Source organism: Scomber japonicus, chromosome 19 (assembly GCF_027409825.1).
Source record: "Scomber japonicus isolate fScoJap1 chromosome 19, fScoJap1.pri, whole genome shotgun sequence".
NCBI lineage: Eukaryota > Metazoa > Chordata > Actinopteri > Scombriformes > Scombridae > Scomber > Scomber japonicus.
This window is the reverse complement of record NC_070596.1, coordinates 5,694,483-5,718,879: the sequence shown is the minus strand read 5'-3', so window position 1 is coordinate 5,718,879 and position 24,397 is coordinate 5,694,483. Positions and strand designations below refer to the sequence as shown.

The 24,397-nt window shown below is 37.8% G+C and overlaps 2 protein-coding genes across 2 annotated transcripts in view; one reads left to right on the top strand and one right to left on the bottom strand.

Annotated features, from left to right (window-relative positions):
* atp8b1 (ATPase phospholipid transporting 8B1) overlaps positions 1-10,556 on the bottom strand; it is a 31,565-nt gene extending 21,009 nt beyond the window's left edge. Inside the window, exon 1 of the mRNA XM_053340527.1 lies at positions 10,517-10,556. The gene's annotated coding sequence lies outside the window, so the exon portion shown is untranslated. The remainder of the gene's footprint in view (positions 1-10,516) is intronic.
* Positions 10,557-14,182: 3,626 nt separating this feature from the next.
* Positions 14,183-19,803, top strand: txnl1 (thioredoxin-like 1). The gene is made up of 8 exons (XM_053339809.1): positions 14,183-14,403; positions 16,220-16,316; positions 17,721-17,894; positions 18,006-18,128; positions 18,857-18,926; positions 19,038-19,210; positions 19,306-19,410; positions 19,489-19,803. The coding sequence occupies exons 1-8, from the start codon at positions 14,306-14,308 to the stop codon at positions 19,516-19,518; spliced, it is 870 nt and encodes a 289-aa protein (XP_053195784.1). The 5' UTR covers positions 14,183-14,305; the 3' UTR covers positions 19,519-19,803.
* The last annotated feature ends 4,594 nt before the right edge of the window (positions 19,804-24,397 follow it).

Genomic DNA, 24,397 nt, shown 5'->3' with positions numbered 1-24,397 from the left:
TGCTATGTCAGTCAACTGTGAAAGCTTTTTTTGATACTTCAGGCAAATTGAAAAATGCCTTTTTTTCTGTGTTCACAAGAAGTTGCACTCATGTCTGAATTCAATTAGAATTTCGTTAGCAGAGATATTTTAGTTCACCATGTTATTACCATCAGCTGCTGGACATTCACTGCCATGCCTACATTCCATCCTAACAGGTTTCCCAACCTTTGCCAGCACACCATGAATACAAAGGGGCAGATGTCTTAACATAGACTGAACAAAAGCTCTTCGGACAAAAGGTATATTTTGTTTGTATGCATGCGCGTATGTGTGTGCGTGCAAGAGTATGTCAGACACGCCCATATTTCCTCCTCACAGCTTGGTGTATTTTTGCGTGCATGTGCCTCACCAACATTTCACAATGTTTATGTACAGTCGCAAGTAAGTTTCCACCACTGGCTTCATGTTGGATCTGACAGTGACACAGGTACACAATAACAATTTAGACACTACATTCTTGCATTTTTGTGACCTTGGAATCTTTGGAATCTGTTGTCAACAAATTGCATCTGTCTAGACTTTAAAAAAGAAAAAAGGAGTCATGGCTGTGATCAGATTACTTTTTGTTATTCTGATGGTTATTTGAATAGTCATTAGTTGTGCAAGTTTTGCAGTAGAAAAAGTGTCAGTAAGTCAGTTATCTTTGAACTTTTCCAGATTTCTTCCAACATAATGTAAAATCCAGGCATTCAGTGCCAGTATTAGGTAGTTTAACACACAATGAAGCAAACATATCTTTGTCTGTACTCAAGTGTTGGATACACTCAAACTCCAGGCTTCAAAAATGTAAGTATGGCAAACATTTTTTACAAGATTCAACTGAGATGAGAACCCAGTCACCTCTGCTCTATCTGACAACTACGGTCCTCTACACAGTTTTAAAGGACATGGGGCCTGTTTCAGAAAGCAGGTTTAGTGAAAACTGAGTAAGTTGACCCAGAGTTCAAGGAAACTCAGGTTTTGCGGTTTCACAAAGCCAGTTCAGCTCAACTCTAAGTCAGTTACCCTGGCAACACACGCCGTGAACCTAACCTGCTTGCTGGCAGGTTTTCTTCAACTAACTCTGAGTTTCTCTTCCTTTTTAGTTGAAGCCAGTAGACTGAAGGAGCTGTCAGACATGGTGTGTCCTTTTCTTAAAGAGTCAGTTAATATTGAAGTACAACTACGAAGCAGAAATCTCCGTCAGAGGGTGATCAGCTGGGATGTTGTATCATTCTCTGATGATGTTCTGTTTGAGTGTTTCCATTTTTCTGTACAATCGATCATTCTCAGCCCTCGTATCAACTGTACGACACATCGTGACATGCTCTCAGTTCAGAAATTGACTCTTATTGCTTAGAAGATTTTACTAACTACTGAAATATATCACATGTTGAATGTAGTCACTGAATGAGGTAGGGCAGGCTAAACAACATCACAATTGCTTGTAATGAAATTATACCTTACTTGTTTGAGCTATATTTTTATATTTCATATTCAGTTACTGCCTAAATGTTGAATAAGTGGTCAAGTCAACCTAGAGTTAAGGTTTTAACTCAGAGTTAGTTAAACCTGCTTCCTGAAACAGGCCCCAGTTTGTAGGCTGTAGTGGCATCTAGCAGTGTTGCATATTGCAACCAACTGAATACCTCCCCTTCCCCCTCCCCCACACCCATATCCACACCTGAAGTGGCCACGAAACTTGAAAAAATCTGCAAAAGGTCATCTCTAGAGCCAGGTTTGTCCGTTCTGGGCTACCGTAGAAACATCACAGCGCCATTTGGGGCTGCGTGGAAGAATCCCCGCTCCCTATGTAGACAAAGGTCTCATTCTAAGGTAACGAAAACACAACAGTTCTTATTTTCATGGGATTGTACACTAATTTAAAAAAATACATATGAATATTACATTCAATATCTGCCAAGTTCATTCAGCTAGATGCCACTAAGTTCTACACACTGCACCTTTAAAGCAAACACTGCATTCAAAGAACTATGTTTGACTGAATGAGCTCTGCCTGGTCACACAAGTCTACACATGCAAACTGAGGGGGAGAAAAGCAAAGCATTTTAAAGACAGGGGAGGTAAAGAATGAGAGAGGTAATGCCACTTGAAGTTGAGAGTAATTAAAAATGACCACTCAATTTTCAGCAGGTATTTTAAGAATTATTACTTTTAAAAACCACAAATTATGTTTTTCTGTGTGCTTAGTTTTGATCATGCTTGTAAACTGTCTTTACAGGACAGATTTCTTATTGAGCAATAAACTCCATAAGAGTCCAAGAGGAGTGTTTAAGGGTGTCTATCAGGATTTTCAGGTTGAGTCAAGATGGACAAAAGAAGATTAAATATCTTCACATAGAGATAATTGTTAATACAAAGTGTTCTTAATTTGAATCCATATGTATTATATCCAGTGTAACAATGAGCCACACCAAAGGAACACACAACCTCCACAAAAGCCCTGCGTCACACCTACAAGCTGTTTTAGAAACCTGAGATCACATGGTATGGCATGCGTGCTATTAAAACAACTTCTTCCTTGATTGTGAAACAGAAGCAAGTAAAGTGTTTATCATTTCTGCAGTAGACAAACGAGAAACCTGGGAACCTCATAAATCTGATCGGCTCAATAATTCTGGATGATTGTCTCGAGAGATAACTGCATTTTTTGAAGTTTCAGAGCTCATGTGTACTGGAAAAGCTGCGGTTTAATGTTTTGATTGACTTTTTCATTTATATTTAGACCATCAGTTATCACCGTTTTCAGATTTGCTCTCTTTTGCTTTGACGTCATTATATCAATCCATCATAATGTTCATTTACTGACATCCCCAAAACATCTTGCAGATGCTTGATATTTAAAACTTTCTAACTGGAAACTGCTGGGGAGGTCTTTATTGTGAAGCTGTGGCAGTAAGCACTAAGGCTGGGTATTGATATTCCATACCTTAAGTTATCAACCAAAATAAATCTATACCAAGTAGTATCAAAACATCTCTCATCAAACGATACCTGCAATCCATCATTCTTGTGCCCAGAGCTAGAAAATATGACTATTTTTATGGACTTGCTCAAAGCCAATCAACGCAAGCATTCTTCGATTTAATGAGACATTGGATTGGTTCACTGCCACAGCAGCTACAACCCGTCTGTGGTGGTGAAGTTGCAATTTAATGCTTCGATTAACATAATGGGTACCGAATAAAGTACTCACTTTAAGGGTACATGGATTGGTACTGGTATTGTCATTTTTTAAATGATAGCCATCACTAGTAAGCAACAATTCATCTGCCAACTGTAGGCTGGAAAAAGCTCCAAGACACTGGTTTATCTGTGCTTAAAGATATTCTGGGCCAAGCATAAACTCTGAAAAACCAAATGATGGTTCGAACAAAGCAAGTTTGCAGACATCCATTCTCTTATGTCTACTACACAGGACAGGTCAGAAGTGTTATTGGACTTAACATTGGGGATATAACCACATAAATCCATCTAACAATTCAATGCAACACTATTTTTAGTAAAAATATGAATGGTCCCGAAATTGAACCCTGTAGGACTCTGCATGTTATATTTAGAAAACATCAATTGAAACACTCAACTGACATAACATAAAGGAAACCACTGCCAGTTATGCCAACCCAGACATACCAGCCCACTGATTATGCTTGTTGATCAAGATTTTAGGATCTACAGTAGATAAAATGCTTTGTCCTGTGTTATTTCCGTGTATTCAGAGAGACTAGCAGTCACGGTTGCACAAACTATCCTATACAAAGGTGTAAAGCACAAGATGGACAGGGAGGAATAAAAAAACAGCAACAATAGTCAAGCAAATATGCCAGTCAAATCCAAACTATGAAAAATGTCTATTAACGGCATGGTGAAGGAAACGTGTGGACAGAAGCAGTTGATGTTTTACATAAAAAAGGTAGTTTAGTTAGAATTTCGGCTAGGATTAATCAGCTTTCCACCCAAAACACTGCTCCACACAAACAACCAACGGGAGGCTCAGCAGCAGCAACGGGACTGTATAGGTGTATAGCCATGGGTGTAACTATAGAGACAACAAACAGGGAGGAGGGGGAGGGGTTCAGAGAGTAGGACAGAGGAGAGCTGATGTACCTGAGCAACGACAGTGAAACCTGAGAGGAGGGGGGGCTGGTTCGGCTCTCGCTCAGACAGCAGGAGCGATGAGGATGGTTTAGAAAAACGAAACAAAAAAGCAAGGAGAGACTTTGTTCTCCGTGCTATTGAACAAAACACTGAAATCACATTGGTGGACCTGTAGGTGTTTCTTTTTCTCGCCACGCAGCTGACTCCTTCAGTTTCAGGCTGTACCACTCAGACGAATCACTTGAAAGTATATTGTAAGTTCTTTGATGAGACGTATAGTTCTTTTAAAGAGGAGAATGAAAAGAAGGTTTAATTTAGCTTTTTGACCACTTGAAAGCAGTGGAAACAAAATGTAAGCACAACACTGACAATTCAGCACCTTTTAAGTGGATATGTTGAACCTGTTTGCCAATATTTGCCTATTTACACATCTAATCGTGATGTTTCTGTACAGCTAGTGTCTACAGCTAACTGTGACTGTTTGCTGTTTGGTGCTGAGCAGGTAGTAGTGTACATCGGCTTTTTATTTTACAGGAGAGGGCGTGAGCTGAAACTCAAAATTGCATTAAATATTGCAATAAAGTTTCTGTCAATTTCATTACCAACATTAAAGTTTAATGTGATTTTCTTGCAGACTCCACCAGTAACAATATGAACTGTATTAAAGGCTTTAGGCTATCATTACTGAATGCAAATACATTAAATGGCCATTATAGAAAAACTGCTGGTACCAACAAAGTGGATGGCTTTTGATATTTACCTACGGCAGGTGGTATTCGTGATATATGCAGATTTGGAGAAGGCTTTTATCTTCAGTACATCGACACAAAAGCAAACGGTAACACAAGTAGACACACGCCAAAAGTCAATGGTCCCCAGAGGCAATTTTATAGAGAAAGGGGGATCGGTTACTTGTGAGATTCCTGTGTTCTGACAATTCCCGTCAAATAGACCATGCTTAAGAGAATTAGTCATCCAGTTATTAGGAAACGGATGCTCAATTCAATGTGCTCTGTACCAAGGGGTGAAAGTAAGTAATCCTGGGGGGGGAAAAAAATCTAAATTTCAGAAACTTATGTTGACCCAGTTCATCCAGGACAACAATATTTTTGAACTGAACCTTTTTTGTAATGAATGGTCACAAGGATGATCTACTGGGTTGTGATCCCTCATATCTAATCACTTGCTTCTCAGATTTTGGTTAATATAAAATATGGACATGAACCAAATTTCATCTAAATCTCTAGTTTTTGAGATTCCTTGGTGACAATCTAACAATTATTCAAAACGTTTTAGAGTGATCAGGTTCTGTAGCAAGAGCAGTTGAGTATAAGTTTTTAACCACGGAAGATATTTCACTTAGTCATGATCAGGATTAGTTCCTGGTGTTATGGAGGTCTGTCTTGGCTGCAGTGGATGGAATCTAAAGTATTTGTTTGTGTGTGTGTGTGTGTGTGTGTGTGTGTGTGTGTGTGTGTGTGTGTGTGTGTGTGTGTGTGTGTGTGTGTGTGTGTGTGTGTGTGTGTGTGTCTTGACCGGGCGGGAACAGACACTACAGTATCATGCGGAGTCAGGTTTCTGCAGCACCTGAGGGGAATCTGTTTGAGCCGGTGTGTGTGTGTGTGTGTGTGTGTGTGTGTGTGTGTGTGTGTGTGTGTGTGTGTGTGTGTGTGTGTGTGTGTGTGTGTGTGTGTGTGTGTGTGTGTGTGTGTGTGTGTGTGTGTGTGTGTGTGTGTGTGTGTGTGTATAAACAGGAGAAAAACACAAGGAACAATGGTTGCCTGTTTTCTGTTGGATTCCCACTTAATACAGTGATTCTGCACACACACAATTATCCACTGCCCTCCTCTTATCTACCAACATTTACAAGCGTCTCTCTAAAACTTTACCTGAGTGATAATAAAGTGTATAGGTTGATATGAAGTCATTCATTTCAATGAGGCCACTGCATTAACACAGCAGGGTTTGAACCTTGCTCACAGACTATACAGGCTGCAAATGGCTGAGGCTGATAAGCTTTAAGCCTTTTACAGTCCAGCCTTTACTCAAAATGAACATCCTGGATGATATTTGATCTTTTTTTCCCCTCTCTCCTGTTCCTTAAACAACTCACCCACAACAACGCAGTCTTTTAAGACAGGGCTGTTTCCAGTCTCAGTTTGTCCGATTCACTATGATTTATCATCTCTTCATCACTGAATGTACTAAAACTTGAATAAAATTACACAGTTTCATCAGTAAATCCTTTTTTTTTTTTTAAAGACTTCTGTAAATATATTTGTGTTCATGTGAGGTAACTGGATGTAAGTTATTATGGAGTATGTCACATATTTAGGTAAAAAGGAGAGGAAATGATTAAATTATATTACGGAATGATAGAATATTATACTGGTGTTGTTAAAGCTGTGTAACACACACTACATACTAGAACATAGTGGACTTGTATTATTTAAAACTATAACTTTTATCATCACCGGTCAGAGAGTGAGCCATTAATAAACACCATTTTACAAAGTTACAGATAGACACTCAACACACACACACACACACACACTTCATATTTACTATGTTCAGTTTGCATAAACAGTGACAGTAAGGATCTTGGTTCCAGCCTGATTATTACAAGACTGATGTTGTATTTACTGACAACACAGTAGGCTATGTTTATATAGGTTATGTGTAAAATGTCAGAAATATCAGCTTACAATGTGGTTTACAGGAAACACAAGTCCTCACATGCATGAATCTGGTTATTTGCTTTATAAATAGAATAAGACAATCCATCAAAATCATTTAATTGTATGCTAATTAACTAATGAATTAATCCACTAATCAGTACTAGTAAATATAGAAGCATATTCACACTCACTCAAATGCAGTGTGTGCGTGCGTGCGTGTGTGTGTGTGTGTGTGTGTGTGTGTGTGTGTTTTGTTTGTTTTGACTCCTATTGGAGCTTAATAAGGGATAATGAGTTGAGTCTTGAGTCTTCAGTGTTGTACTCACAGCAGGAGTCCAGGTAATGAAATCCATTCACTGACAGTCAGTCTGCAGAGACACCAGATGCTACTGCAAGCACCACATAAGCCCACACTGCCAGGGAACCTGAGCAAGGCACTAACACTGCCAAACTGAGAGGTTCAACTCTTTTTGCAGATGATAAGGATTTTCCAGATTTCTACATGAGTTTTTTCGCTGCTGACTCTAAAGCCCCGGTTGTTATGTTTGACCTAAGCAGAAACCGCGATAAATGACACCTTCATTTACAGAGTGAAATCATGCAGTCAGTCTCCATCTGCAAGTAACGTCATCCCCCATGCAGTCAAATTGTATTTGACTCCTACTTTGCCTGGGTTGGATTTGCACTACATAGGAGTGATGACTGAAACCTCAGCAGGATTTCAACCAGTCAAGAGAAAAATGTGTCTGACAGTAGTTATCTTGGCTGGGTTAAAGGTACCTGTCTTGTTTTCGACTGCTAGTGGTGCTACTCTACAGATCAGTGTGTTGATGTCAGTTTGTATTTCTTGACCTACTCATTATGAAACAACTAGCCACAGATCCCTTCATCTGTCTATTAATTCAAAATTGGTGAAAGCTAAACTCTTGAATGCATTCCAGCTGAGGACCTTGCTGCATATTATCTCCTTCATTCTCTTTCTATCTTTCTTGCCTGTCAACCACTGCAAAATTAACTTACTTTTGGGCACCAGAACAAAGATGTGTTGTTGGGCCTTTATTGGCCCCCTAGATTTTTGGCAACATGACCCAATACAATACGAGAGCAGAGCCACATGATATGGTCTTGATGCCATACCTACCTTCATTGATACTGCGCTTTTGTGGTGCAAACTCCCTGATGAAATCTGTAATTACTTCAACAACCAGGGTAACTGACAATGAAACTGGGACTTTTAGAACCCATTGAGGTCTAGGGGGGCATGAACATTGGACACAGCTCTCAGTAATTAGCTGTGAAGCTGATTCTTGGTTTCACACTATTCCATAGTTGGTGGTAGTGGTGATGACTAAGACTACTACAATGCTTTCAAGGGACAGGACAAGAAATCAACATGTGAAACAACTCAAACTGATACATAGACAAAAAGTTTCAGTCTAAAACAGATCTAGGAACTGAACCAGTCCATTTGGGAGACATACAGGATACTTAAAACACCTGCCAGGACACCATCTCCTTATCTAACCTCAATCCATTTTCCTCTTCAAGTCACAATTCAAATTCTGTCAGCGTCTTCAAGGTTGACCATTTCCATAAGAACATTTCCCTAATCAAAGGACTCAAAGGTGCTTTGTGTGCAGAAGAACATCATTACTTGTTTATGGAAAAACAGGCAGACTGGTTGGACGCATGCGTCCTGCAGCCATCTGTGTTCAGACACAACAACAGCTACAACTGAGAAGGAGTTCAGAGAATTAGAGCACTTTAACAAATGCAAATTTAGTTTTATCAGATCTTCAAAAGATCTTGAAGTCTTAAAGACTTCTGTTGTGACATGGTAAAGTGATAGTACACCCAAAATCTCTCACTTCACTTTCAAATATTCACCTCCTGTAGACAGAAAGGTGACTTTAAAAGGCTGTGATGAGATTTTGATTCATTCATGTCAGTAACTCAGCAGCAGCATACTGGTCATACAGGTGGACAGCAGAAAAGTGGGTAGAGTTCTCACTTTAACATCATCATACTGGAAAATGTTGATTTCAAAATATGTTTCTCAACATAAATGAAAACAACAGAGCCAGGGAAGGGGTCTGGAATACATACTTTAGATGGAATGGAGAAAATACCTACTTTTGTGATTTTATGTGTATGAATAAGTATCAAAATATACAGTGGAAATTTAAGCCTATCAAGACTTTAGGATACAAGCTGATTTTAAAAGCCTGGATTCTCAAATGTTAAAGACTCCTTCGAGACATATTATAACATATATTTAACCCTCCTGTTGTCCTCGAGTCAAGGAAGGAAGGAAGGGAGGGAGGAAGGGAGGGAGGAAAGGAAAGGAGGGAGGAAGGAATAAGGAAGGAAAGGAGGGAGGAAGGAAGGAAGGAAGGTAGGAAAGAAGGACAGAGGAAAGAAAGAGAAGGAGGGAGGGAGGAAAGAAGGAAGGGAGGAAGGAAAGGAGGGAGGAAGGAAGGAAGGAAGGGAGGAAAGGAAAGAAGGAAGAAGGAAAGAAAGAAAGAAGGAGGGAAGAAAGGGGGATGGAGGAAGTACAGAAGGAAGGAAAGAAGGGAGGAAAGAAGAATAAGACGGGGTCAATTTGACCCGGGAGGACGACACGAGGGTTAAAAGATACTGTTCTTGTAATAATAATAGTAGTAATGTGTGGTTCAATATGAAGTCCAATTACCTCATTAAAATCCTTCAAATGACATCTCTTCAATCTCTCCAATGAAATAGTGAGGCTCATCTTTACTAGGAAATGTCAACCTTTCTACTCAAGGACCAAAAAAAGTTGCAGATTCTGTGAGATTTAAGTTTGAAAAGGGTCATCAAAGAGCTAATTCGATCTGTTATGTTACATATACCACACAGTGGTTGGTTAAATACTTCTCCACTGTGGGGCGTATAGGACCAGGTTCAATGAGAAACAGGGGAGTCAGTCTCTCTCTTATTGCCACCAGTTTCTGTTTTTTTTATTAGTGTATATCACTAGTTCTGTACTGCTGGTTTATTGAGTATGCTAAACTGAAACTAATGCAGTCAAATACAACAGTGCTGCATTTACCAACATTAAAATGTTGAATTGTGTCTGAATCTGTTTTAGAGAGGTGTTGATTCAACTTTATGGTGATTTTGAAGGCTGTAGTTAAAGAAAAAAAAGGTTGGACAGAACACCAACTTTGGTCACATGTTTTTCAATCCATGCGTCAGCCTATAAAGCTTCACTACGTTCAAATAATCAATAGAGACATACCTAATTACTGTAAGTCATTCATTATATATTTTTCTTTTGCAGGCCTATCACATTCCTTTAAAATGTCTGTAAAGCTCAACGAAAGTGACTTTTTCTTTTAAACTAGACAGGAAGTCCAATTTTGAGAAGTTGTGTTGCAGCTGATAAGATTCAATCAGGAAATCCAAAAACCCTACAAGACTTTTTGACTATAAGTTATGATATAGGCCTAAAAGTCATAGCAAGCACCATAAGAAGCGTTAAACATTACCTGCAACTATAACACAAGCTGTACAGTGAACATTTTCAGTTCCCCAAACGACACAGGCTCTCTGGAGAGGAAAGGTGAGTTGAGCAGCAGTCGTCCAGGTGTATGTAAGCCCAAGAACTCATATCAAAACACTCCAACACAGACGCACACACACAGGTAGGCTACGTTAATGTATTTAAATGGACTTACTCTATGTCCTTCGCAGGTGGGTTTAAAAAGTGAAGCCTCAGTCTGTCGGTATCCAGGCGTTTAGTCACCGCACCATGTTTTGCTCTTCTTCCTGCTTGTAGAGAGCTCCAGCGGCGGCTCCCCGCCCTTCTTTCACCCCGCTGCCTCACCTGTTCTTCCCGCACAAACCTGTCAGACCGGTCCGACACGCCACACGCTCCTTAACGCAATAAATAGCCTGTTAAAAACAGCAGCGTGGCACGTATAGGGACTGTGCAGCGGCGGAAGTGGGTACCTTGGTGTTCAGGTCACATGATTTACAGCAGGTAAAGGTGTGTAATTAATTCAACCAGGTGGTCATTTAACAAAGGGGCTGCTGCTGCATCCTGTTCCTGTCTAATAGGTCATGTTGTGGTTTTTACTCAGGTCTATTTTTGACTTTCAGTTAGGCTTTTTTACATTTACGTTTGGGTGTGATATAAAAGTAAAGGAACCTTAGCTCCTCCTTCTGTTCCATTAAACCCATTTCAAATAGGCCTAATTTAACCAAATAAAACTAGTGATTTGTAATTCCTTAAACATCTAACTGACCATAAATTTTACTCTCATAAAAGAGAATATTAAAGATATTAAAGACCCCTGAAAATGTTATAAAAGGTTGTCCTTCATACTTGATAAGTGAAATAGGGGATTATTAAAGTAAAATAGATTACATGAAATTATTATGAATGCATCTCAAGTAATCAACCTGTTGTAAGGCATGGTAGATATAATATTTACATCCCGCCTTTATACAACAATACAGGATATAAAATAGACATATGGTATGTAAAAAGACACTTGTGAAAATTATTGGAAAGTAATTTAATAAAATAGAACATAATAAGATTGAGTGGAATAATACTGAATAAACAAAGGAACAGAAAGGCTAACAGTGCAGCTGCAGTGCTGTGAGAGATCAATCAATAGTTTTGAGTCATTTTTTTAAAGAAAAAAGTTTTTATTTTATTTATCTGATTCCAGTCTCTCAAATGTAAGAAATATTCTGGTTTATTTAATCTTCTATGATAGTAAACAGATTATCTTTGGGTTGTGGATAAAACAAGTCAGTTGAAGATGTCATCTTGAACTTTGTAATCAACTTTATTTATTTAACCATTTTCTGACATTTTATGGACTAAACAACTAATTGATTAATTGATAAGGGAAGTAATCATTAGTTGCAGCCATAAATTAACATGAATAATTAATAACTTTGACTTAGTAATTATCTACTGTCTACTTTTTCCCTGTAATAAAAGACATATCAGTCAAATCAGGATATATCCATCATGCATGGTTATATATTAGGGTTGATATTTTTTTAGTGCTGCAATATGAATTCTGTTTACACTGTTGCTTATATATTATTTTTATCCAGACAGTCATGTTAATCATTACATTCCGATCTGGTGTCATTTCATGTTAATTACTTGCCAACAGCGCGTCACTTCTCATGGAGTCTGCTTCATTTGCTGACCTGCAGTGCCACCTAAAGAGAATCCTGGTTAACATCCTAGTGAAACATCATTTACACTGAAAAGTCAATAAGGTGTGATTGAAACTTTATGTCAACACGGACCCATAATGTTGCTGCTTAGACAGATGCATTTCCACATCAATAAACAAGTTTTAAAATGCCAAAATAAGGATTTCAACACACAAATAATGCCAGATGTTGCCAGATGTCACCACAAAACATTATTTTAACAAGCATAGATATTCTATTTACTGTGTAACACACAGGGTGAACTCTGAATATTAAAGGAGCACTTCACTGAATTTTCACATACTCTGACAGAGCTTTGTCAAGTCTGAGAAAATAACCCCATCTACTAAATAACCTGGATTATGTCATCAGTCAGTGTCCCATACATTTCTACCACAGGTGTAAAAACATTACTCATTTCATCAATTCTTTCAAAATAAAATCAGCACAATCATGTTTATGGGTATTCTGTTATGATCTGCAGATGGCAGTAATATACTTTGATGCAAGAAAAAAAAACTCCAGGTGGTGAAATCCAAAGCTTAACTAGAACTTATTAATGACTAGGACTATTTAATTGTGTGCGTATTTTTGAGTGTTAAGCACCACCACAACAACACTATGGCCAATAGTGTGTAACCGACAAAGCAATAAACCTGATTCTGATGTATTCTTTCTCCTGTCTTGGGCAATCAAAGCACATAGAAATGTCTAAACTGCCAAAAGAAAACCTCAGAAGAAGATGAGACTCAAAGCCCCGCCTTTCTCATTGCTGTTGGCTAAGCAATGCAGTGAATTGAGGACAGGAGACCATTGAGGGCAATCATTTGTTCAGATTCAAGTTTAACATTAGCCAGTCTACAGCACAGCCATTCAGACAGCAGACCAGACATTTTAATGAATGTACAACAAACAGAATTCAAATGATGGGTCTGACAATGGTATTTTTAAGGCTACCGGCGCATATTGCTGGTGTTGAAGGAAATGAGACAGAACATAAGATTGCAAAAGAGGCTACATAAAGTAATAACAAGTGCAGATTGAGAGAAAAGTGGCAAAAGCAATGGGAAGAAGTGAGGACAGGATGATGGTTTTACAGAGTTCGAAGGAAAGAGGGGGAAATGAGGTGTGCAGGAAGGAACAGGAGAGATGAGACCATTTCAAGACTCAGATTTCAACATGCAGGATTGAATAGTACACTATTCCTATAAGAAAGTATGATGTGAATTATGTGGACAAAAGGAAACAATAGGACATGTTATGGTACACTTTGGGAAATATGAGGAAGACAGACAACATGATTCAAAAGCTAAGAAAGGAAAAAGTACCGTTTGATTTAATAGATATTTTACCAAAAAAAGCTTGACAAGTGAATGTTGTCAAATTCAGAACAACTAAATTTGTTGAGAAGATATACGTTTTTTTGTAATTACTATTAGATCTGTGTCACAAACAAAGCTAAAGAAATGCACTTCAAAATCCTATTTAAAGTTCATGAACATCAATGTTTCTTGCACCTTTTGTAAACGTTATACAGAAACAATCTTACACCTTTTCTTTGAATGTGAAATATCAACAAAAAAAGGAGTGATCTGGAGTCTTACCTTCTGAAGCTTTTAACTTTGCATATTTTTTTTACCTCAAAGATATCATCTGCTACTATAACTCACAGAATAATTGTATTGTTATTTATGCCAAATCTTTTATTCATAAACTGAAATTTTCAAAAACATCACTCAAGCTAGTAAAAATCAATAAGTTAATAAATCACTATGAAACCTGTGACTTATACATATATGTACCCCCACCTTTTTTTTTTTTTTTTAAATCTTACTTATTTACTTGTATTTTAATTATTTTTTTATTATGTAATTTATTATGTTATATAGTGTATTCCCTCATACATGTAGCTCATTTGTGAACAGTATAGACTGTGGTGTTTGCCTGAATCTGTATTCCTTTGTTGTTTCAATATAAATAAATGAATGAATAAATAAATACTAGTAGATATTCTAGTCGGTCCACACCGTAGACTGTATGGTCCACACACATACCAATTGGTGGCGGTAAAGTGCCAAAACGTTGTTTGCCAACCGCCATTAAACATCAAGAAGAAAAGCTGTTGACCAATCAGAAGTCCACATCCTGAATCCTGAATCAGAAACAGGACGGCTAGTGACAGAGAGCTGAAAAACACAACACGTTTTTATTTATTAACTTGTCCACTTTCCTGCGTGAATATCACCTGCTAACCAGCTTACACCACAGCCCAAAACTGTACCATGGTCGGTGTTAAAGTGATCGGGAGCGACCCGGACTTCCAGCCGGAGCTAGCGGCCGCCGGCTCCAGGCTCGCCGTGGTGAAGTTCACAATGGCCGGGTAAGATAACCACCCGGCTCCGAGGCCGCGAAGCTAACACAGTGTTGTATCCTGTTAATGTAAGATGGTGGTACTATCCAGAGCTGGTCGTTTAACTGTTTAGTAGAGCTGACATGAGCGGAGTAGCTGCGTTTTGTTACTGTAGCTCCTTTTACTGCGAGGTAAAGTAGGTTAGCATGCTGCCGTTAGCTCACTAGCTCTGCTGCTTACAATGACATAGCAGTATTACAGTAACTTGGCTGCCGAGTGGTGCTGAGATTGAAATATGTGTCGTATTAATAAACAGAGAGTTGGCTGTCAGCTCTAGTGTGTCATCTACAGTTGGAAAAACAGCAAATTTGCCACCAACTTAATGTTATACAAAGAGTTCTTCTATATATAAACTCCTTACAGCTGTCTGTGCTTGTCTTCAGACTCAAGACTGTTTTATCAGCTGTGTCAATCTCTGTACATTAACGTACTGCCTGTATATACAGAAAAAGTGACTTTAAATTCATTCATTAAAAACAACAACGAAGCATACAGTCTTTATATACTTCTCACCTATTGTATTTTTAATTTTCTACCTCAAATGTACGTTTTTCTATTATATTAATGTAGTTTGGCAATATAAACGTCTGTTTCCATTGCTAATAAAGCTGGCCTATTTAAGTTGAATTGGATTTCTAATAGTTTAACAGATGAAGTAAACAATTTCAGTATATCACTCTGAACTCACTGTAATGCTGTGCTTTCAATGTAAGTGATAAGTGACATAAAATCCACAGTGTGTCCACACAGTAACAAGTGCATTTGAAAGTTGATCTGCAGGCTTCAGCAGTTTGAGTCATATCAAGTGATATCTGCCACATTTACAGTTTATTTAGGATCAAATTCCCTCCTTGTGTTTCCCTGTTGAGCTGTGGTGAAAGTATAGTAACAAAAAGAGGAACTAAAGGCACTGCAACGTCACAACAAAGAAGACTTGATTTGACTCATTTGGACAGCTGAAGCTTAGCTTCAGATCAACTTTTAAATACATATTTACACATTTTTACATTGTAAGTGCATCTTAGAGATCTTCTTACATTAAGTATGAATAGGAGGAATGATTACAGCTAGATAAACCTGTTTCGGTGTTCATTTTAGCACCTGATCATTGTTTTGAGACAGGCCTGAAAAACTGCAAACCAGTCCTTTTTACTATTTACTTCCAGCAGCTGCTTATTTTCAGGTTTTACAGCTGTGAGCGAGGAAGAAATACAGTTATACTAAAAGAGATGCAACAAAGTACGGCTGTGAGTAGCAGGGAATTTTTGAAGATCGGAGCCTATAAATCATTGGATATTAACTTATTACAGATGTATCTGTACTGGTAAACATGTCATCCAATAACAGGTATCATTACAATCAGGGTCAATGTAGTCTATGTATGTTTTGACATGTCCTGCTCAGTTTACAATGGCTTTTTTTAAAAATTGATATTTTAAGTATTGGTTTATGTTATGTGTTGATTTTTTTTTAGTAGATGATCCAATGATAATTGGAATTATATATATTTTTTAAAAGGATGCCTAGAAAATCCACTTTCTGCCAGACTATAATCAGCACTTTTTGGGAAGTTGCCAAATTGTAATGATTCACTTTACTATGTTGTAAAACAGGGATAAACAGAAAACTCTCACATTTAAAGTTAAGCTTTTCACTTGATAAATAAATGAAAAATTTCATTGAGTATTAAAACAGATGTCGGCTTCTTTTCATTAACTGACCCATTGTTTTCAGCAGTACTTGAGAGACCAGAGCAGATCAATAACATCATCTCCTGTCTCTGCAGGTGTCGGCCCTGTGTTAGAATAGCTCCGGCTTTCAACATGCTGAGCAACAAGTACCCACAGGTTGTCTTCCTCGAAGTAGATGTTCATGTCTGTCAGGTACGTCTGATCCTCCACATACAGTACCAGGGTCCCTGCGGATCCTTAGTCTTAAAAGTTGTGTTAAGTCTTAAAATGTCTTAAATTTAGTTTTTGATATTCGAGATCTAAAAAATGTCTTTAAAATGTCTGGAATTGTCAGAGTTAAGGTATTAAATTTGATTTGAGTGTAATTATATTTGTTCAGTTTATGTTATTTATTATTATTATCATTTTCTGATTATTTTAAATAACCAACCATTCAACTTAAAGTAGAAAAAAGATAAGCAGTTGGAACTATAATGAAACTAATCATTAGTTGCAGTCCTATATAAATGACTTCAAAATGAACCCACTACAATAGTCATATCCTGCTTTTGCATTATTATATTTACAACAATCACATGTGGTAATGCAGACCATGACTGATGTGACATTGATAGTAAAAGATCTAATACTTCCTCCATCACTATTTGCAGAGCAATTCTAATACACAAAATGTGTCTTGTTATGACAGAGGAGAAAAGCTTTACACAGAATAAATAGATGAAGTTATCCATTTGTAAATGATAACATAACTTAGTGTTGTGCTTATCATTATTGTATCAGAAATAAGTTAGTTTGTTATTACATTGCCTATGTAAGATGAGATTTATTTTTGTGAATAATTGGTGTGAAGAATATCTATGATTTTGGTATAGTTGGATGTTTTTAAATGATTTGAATAATAGTTTGTGATTTGATAAATATATTGTTATTTAAATAGGGAATTACTACTTCTTATGTAGTTTGTCCATAGTGTTTACCATAGTTTAGATTGGGCGGAGTGATACGCCCACAGTAAAGTTATGTATGTAAGTCAAGTTTGTTGCTGGTGTCATGGCGATGCCACTTGTCTTTTCTCGAGCAGTGATTAAAAGTACACAAGTAGCTCTGAAGAAGCTGTCACCCCTGCTGTTTCTTACCCACGACCCGAAATAGATTCAATTAAAGTGACACTAACGTACACCCACTCTTTTTCAATTTCAATAAAACTCATAACTGTGTATACAGGTCTTAAAAATGATTAAATTTGTACTTTTAAAATGTGGAGATAACCTGAGCTGTGATGGGTGTCAGCACGTGATGGGTGTCGGCTCAGTCGAAAATAAAATGAATTCTATTATGAATCAATGGCCAAATACTGTGGAATCAACAATCAACAATTTTAGCATCAACCATCTCATGCTATTTTGGCTCATCTCCTGTCTCATGAGACTCTGCCAAATTGTATCAAAAGAAGGTGATCTTCATGTTGTAACAGAGATGTAGAATCAACACGAGTGCTAAGATAGATGCTGGTATAGATTTAGATCAATGGTTAGTTTCAGTCAAAGTTACAATGATAGAGAAGTAACTTTTACCAATCATCTCTCTTTCCCTCAGGCGACGGCAGCAGCCAACAACATCTCAGCAACGCCAACGTTCTTGTTCTTCAGGAACAGGGTGCGGGTGGATCAGTATCAAGGGGCGGACGCTGCCGGTCTGGAGGAGAAGATCAAACAGCACACAGAGAACGACCCCGGTAACAATGAGGACTCCGACATTCCAAAGGGATACGTGAGTAGACAACGCTTCTGACACCTTCGGTCGTTGTGGGAGAATCAAACGTTTCTATAGAAGTGAACGTTGACTCAGACGTTGAATTCGTTATGTGTTGTGTGCTTGCAGATGGACCTCATGCCTTTTGTCAACAAAGCCGGGTGCGAGTGCCTCAACGAGAGCGATGACTGTGGCTTCGATAACTGCTTAATCAAAGACTCGACCTACTTGGAGTCTGACTGTGATGAACAGGTAGGAGTTGTTACCTCTAATGACCGACTGACTGGATCTTACAGTCACACAGTATAGATTCCTTCAATTTATTTTGCGGTTTGTTTGTTTTTTTTTTACCAGAACTGGGTATCATTTGCCAATCAAAATGTCTATTCTCATACAGCACATGTGCAGTTAACATGACAACAAAGAAAACTGTCAGATTGTATTGGTTGTAGAGCTGTGACTAACAATTATATTCAGTATCCATCCATTATTTTTTCAGTTAATCGGTCAATGAGTTTGGTCCATACATGTTTCTCAGGTCCATGGTGACATCCTCATGTCTTTTCAAAGACATTCAGTTTCTTAACATAGAGGATTAAAGAAACCAGAAAATCCTCACATTTGAGAAGCAGAAATCAGAGAATATGGACATTTTATTCTTAAAAAAAATATATAATTAAATAGATTAATCGCCAAACATTGCAGCTCTACAAATTGAGGTTTAATACCCCACTTTTAGTCCTGATGTTGGTTTGAATGCATCCTACTTCAACGTTTCTGGTTTGAATCCCAACCAGGACCATTGTCTCTCCCTCCTGTGATCTGTCAAATGAAAGCAAAAGTGTTACAAGTAAATAGTAATAATAATAATCATTAAAAGTAGAACAGCCCAATTTTAGTTGATTGCAGTCTCTGTTTGCCTGTTTTTTCAGTTGAATTTGGTCATTTGTCTGATAGATTACTGTTTCATATCTTCACAGTTGCTGATAACTATGGCTTTCAACCAGCCCGTCAAGCTCTTCTCTATGAAAATACAGTCTTCAGAACTTGGTGAGTTCTGTTCTGCTCTCTCTTTACTTAAATCTGAAAGTACTGCAATAAAAATAATCTCCCTGATAACTAACATCCTCACTCCGTCCACCTCTTTTTCCTCTGTATCAGCCCAATCCCCTAAGGTGGTGAAGGTGTTCATCAACCTCCCCCGGTCGATGGGTTTCGATGACGCTGAGAGGAGCGAAGCCACTCAGGCTCTGGATCTGTCAGAGGAAGACTACAAAGACGACGGGTTGATTCCTCTGCGCTACGTCAAATTTCAGAACGTACAGAGTGTTACGGTAAGGGCCAGATCTGTAACATCACTGCTGAAACGTAGACGTGACCAATTTTGATTTCCTGTTAGTTATAGTATTTCTTTTTTTCCCCTTTCCAGTTGTTTATCAAGTCAAACCAAGGAGACGAGGAGACGACAAAAATCAACTACCTGACATTCATAGGAACCCCAGTGCAGGCCACCAACATGAACGACTTCAAAAGGGTACGAACTTGAGTTGATTTTTAGTTTAGGCGTGTTTCTTGTACACGTGGATGTTGATTTTATTCTGTTGCCACGCAGGTTGTGGGAAAGAAAGGAGAGAGTCACTGAGCAGGAGAACGAATGGTGAGGAAGAGAAGACAACAAAGAAGAAGTACAAGAAGAAGAAGAGGAGGAGAAGGATGCTCCAGATACATCCAAGGACTTTCCCTCAGCCAAAGCTGCCACATACACTCTACTGTCTCTCTAACACACACATGCACACAACAACCTCCAGCAGTCCTCCTCAAAAGTTCTGAATGAATTCTCTCTGTGGAGACTCTCAGTCTATAAATCATTTGTATTGTAATTCTGATGAAAGTCACTGTAAATAAAAACAATCCTTTTTCAAAGGCATGTGTGTCGCGACAGCTTTCTGTGGGACATACAGCAGGTAGAGAAGTAGTAGAACTAGTAGTGGTAAAGGGAACAGCAGCAGTGGTGATTGTAGTATTGGCGGCTGTGATAATATAAGCAACAAGACTAGCAGTGCCAGTAATACTAGAAACACAACTTAATTTATATATTGCATTAAAAAATGGACCAATGTGTAGACTTTAGTGGCAGAGATGGAATATAATATTCAGAAGTATTCTTTAATTAATGTATAATTTCATGAAAATAAGGCTCATTGTGTTTAGAATGAACCTTTTTGAACCATGTCTACATAGAAAGAGGGTCCACTTCCATGGACGCCACCATGTTGCACTGCCGTGTTTCTATAGTTCCCCAGAACTGTAAAAAAGTTTGCGGCCACCTTAGGTTCTCCTGCATGCTTGGAAGAGGAGGGAGGAGAGAGCTATTCATTAGGGAGTCAGTGCTTACAACTGGCCATAATTTCAGTTTTACCACTAGAAACGCTGTCTACTCAGACTGTACAGAGACGTAAAGCAGGAACAACGTGGGTGCCAAGGCTAGTACTACAGTAAGAAATGATTTGTATTCAATACTCTGATAAAGTGACCAGAAAGATAAATGAATACATTCCTCTTACCACTTTTCCTCTGGGGAGGGGAAATCTGTGCATGGGGAAACCGTACTTTCCTACTAAACTAACACTCCTCACAACGGATGTGAAAGAAACTATTCTGGACCTTTGTCACCATACTAAACTGTTCTGCCTATTACAACTAGTAAACATGAAGCTCAACATAAACTTAGTCACAATTTCAAAGTAAACTCCACCGTCATCACTTGCATCAAAAACATATGTAAAGCTTATAAAGAGAAGCTTATCACTTACACCATGTGAGATTGCTCTGCCTTCAGTACTATCATCCCTCAAACACTGGTAAACAAGCTGTCAGCACTTGGATCAACACTATGCAACTGGGTTCGAAACAAACAGGCCCCAGACTGTCAGAGTCCACAACATCTTATCCTCCTCCATCATCTTTAACACTGGGATGCATCCAGAGCCCTCTTCTGTACCAAAGCAACCACATAGTGATGTTTGCAGATGACACAGCAGTAGTGGGACTCATTACTGACAACAATGAGTCAGTGTACAGGCAGGAAGTGAATGAACTAGTAGTGATGTAAAGGTAACAACCTCATCATCAATGTGAACAAAACAAAGGAGATGATTGTTGACTTCCACAGGCCTGCACTGCTCACTTACTTCTATTTTTGGTTGCTCTTATTTTATCTATTTTTATTGTAGATATTCTTTATTTAATCTGATATTTGTGTATGTAGATATGTAGTATCTAGTTTATATGTATATTAATATATGTGTATGTGTATATACATTATTAATATATTAGTATATTAATATGTGTATATAATTAGAATATATATATATGTGTGTGTGTACAGACAAATTAAGTGGGTTTCTTTCTTAAACTGTCTTTTTAGTACTGAAGTCCCTCACTTCATGCTCAGGAAGGCCAAAGATTACAGTAACTAGTAACCATTTCAATGTAAGCGCTAATAGTTACAACACATACCTCTAAGTAAAACCACAAATTACTGACGTTTACATTTAAGTACAGACTGAACAAATAAAAATCCATGCAGTGTGTAAATTACTCAGCTTTAAGCTTTAAGGTTAAGAATAAAACTATGATCTAAACATAAGAAGGCTTAGAGTTAGAAGTAGTGGTATTAGTAATAGATTAGTTGTAGTATTAGCTATATACATTTGTTACAGATAGTGTAGCCTATAGCATAACCAATATCTGTTTCTTTGTGCAGCTGATTTTCAGACCAAGTATCTGCAACCCAGTAAGGTCAGAAAAGATGACTTTGGATTTGTGTATAATGGCTACAGAACAGAAGATTTTTTAGCAGTATCAAATACATGTTTTTTCACCCATACACATACATTTTCAAATAATGAATCATTCCCCACATCCTCAGAAAGTGTAAATCTTAGTACCAGTGTTTTGTCTTAAAGGTAACGTTCAAGGACAACATGTGATACATCAAATAAATGTAAGTAAACTGTTCATTTTAATGTTGAACTTCTTTTATGTGACCAAGAAGTGGCCCTAATGCAGAAAGCTGCAGGTGGATCAGAGTCAGCTGTTCTCTCCTTCTTGGACTGGTACTATGTGGACCATGACCTCATCTTGGTCATTGAAAGACCAGCTCCCTGTTTGGAATTCAAGAGTACCTTGATATCAAGGAAGGCACTCTTGGGGAACAAGAGGCTAAGGTACTGAAGTTGTGTATGTGTGTGTGTGTGTGTGTGTGTGTATGTGTGTGTGTGTGTGTAATCCTAAAAAATGGTTGACCAGCCACCAACATAATCTGTAATATGTTAATTTTCCACATTTTAGTGTTAATTTAACTGCTGAAATACGTGTTTGGTAAATTTTAACTCTCTACATGGTCCCTAAATGTTGTTTTTAAAGTCAGGTCACAATTGGTATATTACTGTAGTAATTTATATTAATACCTCCAAATACCAGTGCAGTGCAGTAAAATTGAAGGATCCGCTCCAAACCTTCTTGTTATGACTGCACCCACATTGTCTTTACAGCACCCCTCATCGGTTTCTTTCTGTTTCGATGTCAGATCTTCATGAGACAGATGGTGGATGCAATGATCCAGATGTACTGTAAAGGTGTATTTCACCATCAGATCAGAAAACATCCTGATTGAAATGGACCCTCCAGGCCCACGTGTCCGCATCATGAACTTTGGATGTGGCAGTTATGTTCAGGAGACATCCCAGCATATGTTTTACCTGATACCTGACTTTTGCTTTTGTTATTCACTGATTGGTCAGTTTCTGGTATAATTATTTTCATGAGCAGCAACCTGTAGCAGCTACAGCGCCACCTGGCTGAAATAGTCCAAGGCCTCTTCCTCACACTGGACTCCCTATTTTCCCTTTCACGATTTTGCACCACACCCTTTCTCTAATGGACTCGTTCCTACCAGCAGGTCCTAATAATAGCCTATCAAAACTGTTGTTATTATCATTATTCATTTGGGGAAATGATAAATAGAGGACAATAGCAAAAATAGTACAACGTAAAAGTAAATATCCAATAAAAATATTTACTACTCATTACAAAAAAATGACACTTATATCACACACAACTTAATGTTTTTTAGACAACAAAAAATCTGAAAGTATTTAATTCACTGTAATAAATTCAGTAAAGTGACAATTTTAAAAAATTGATAAAATAAAAGATTTTATACATAAAACAATATGAACCACTGCCCACTGTGTGATATTGTTGAACCAGGAAATCCATGTGTCCACCACGAAAGAAGATCCTCATTTACTTTACACTGGTATTGTTCAGGTATTTCTGATACTAATGACTTGCACTATTTATTTAGAACATGTAAAGTTACATTAATAAACAGTACTACACATATAATATCACTGTAATGTTTTTTTATGAAGAAGCTAAAATCATGTGCAGGCTAATGTAGCGCCTGATATTAACTCAGTTCTAATTATGTCAATGTTTTAGCTAATGTTAGCAAGTACAAATTAAGCTAACTTTAGTTAACTTCATACAGCCCCTCCCAAATCAAAAGCAGTATAAATAGCTTTATTTTACACACAAAACTTTTGTGGAAGTTTAGAATATGGATATTTGTCTTGTTAGCTTGTTATATTTGTCTTGTCTTGTTTTCACAATGATATGCAGCCTTTTACAGTGAAATTCAGCAGCTGCTCTGCTGCAACCTTTTTTCTTTCTTGCCACTTTTTGTTTGTTTGTTTTGTTTTTGCTTGTAAAACTCTTTTAATCGTGTGTCAATTGCTTATTGATCTCTTATTATATGCCAAATATGTCATAAAGTCAGTATCAGATCATCTTTATGTCTTTTCTCATCCCATAAAATAGTTTCAAATTCACATTTTGCATTTTCTAGTTTGCTCATAATGCACTCAGAGGCATTTGCACAAGTTCACCCAATCAAATGTGACTTTGTGCATAAAGCTAGATACACACATTTCTCCTATTACATTTCAACAGATGACACCATACTGTAATGGAGTATTTTTACATTGCTGAATTGGTACTTTTACTTAGGTAAAGGAAAAAAAAAACTTTGGATCATGACATCTATCAGGACAGATGCAAGAAGAAAGCCCTCTGCACATGACCCTAACTACCATTGAGGACACCAAGGTCATGTCAAGTTTTGTTTCATTGTGAAGTGAAAATAGCCAACGAGACACAGCAGTAGTAATGCACAACGTTCTTGGATATATATTGCCATTGACCACAAGACTGCAATCTTCAAATGTGGACATAGTAAGTGCATATAAAGAAGGAAGAGAAGTGGCTGAAGTTATAGAAAGCCTGCGCAGTGAGGAGAGATACAGCACAATATATCAACAAGCAGTGCAGCTGGCCAGCACTATTGATGTTGTCCTTGTGAAGAAGAAGAATAGCAGTACAACAGCAACATAGAGGCAATGTACCTGCATCAATTGGAGAGCATTTTAGGTGGAATTTATTTATTCCCTTCATTG

What these genes read in the sequence shown, in the direction of transcription:
- txnl1 (XM_053339809.1), top strand. Translation starts at nt 14,306, where the DNA reads ATGGTCGGTGTTAAAGTGATCGGGAGCGACCCGGACTTCCAGCCGGAG. An exon ending in GTGAAGTTCACAATGGCCGG is followed by an intron (nt 14,404 to 16,219) that starts GTAAGATAACCA and finishes CTGTCTCTGCAG; the next exon opens with GTGTCGGCCCTGTGTTAGAA. An exon ending in ACATGAACGACTTCAAAAGG is followed by an intron (nt 19,411 to 19,488) that starts GTACGAACTTGA and finishes GTTGCCACGCAG; the next exon opens with GTTGTGGGAAAGAAAGGAGA.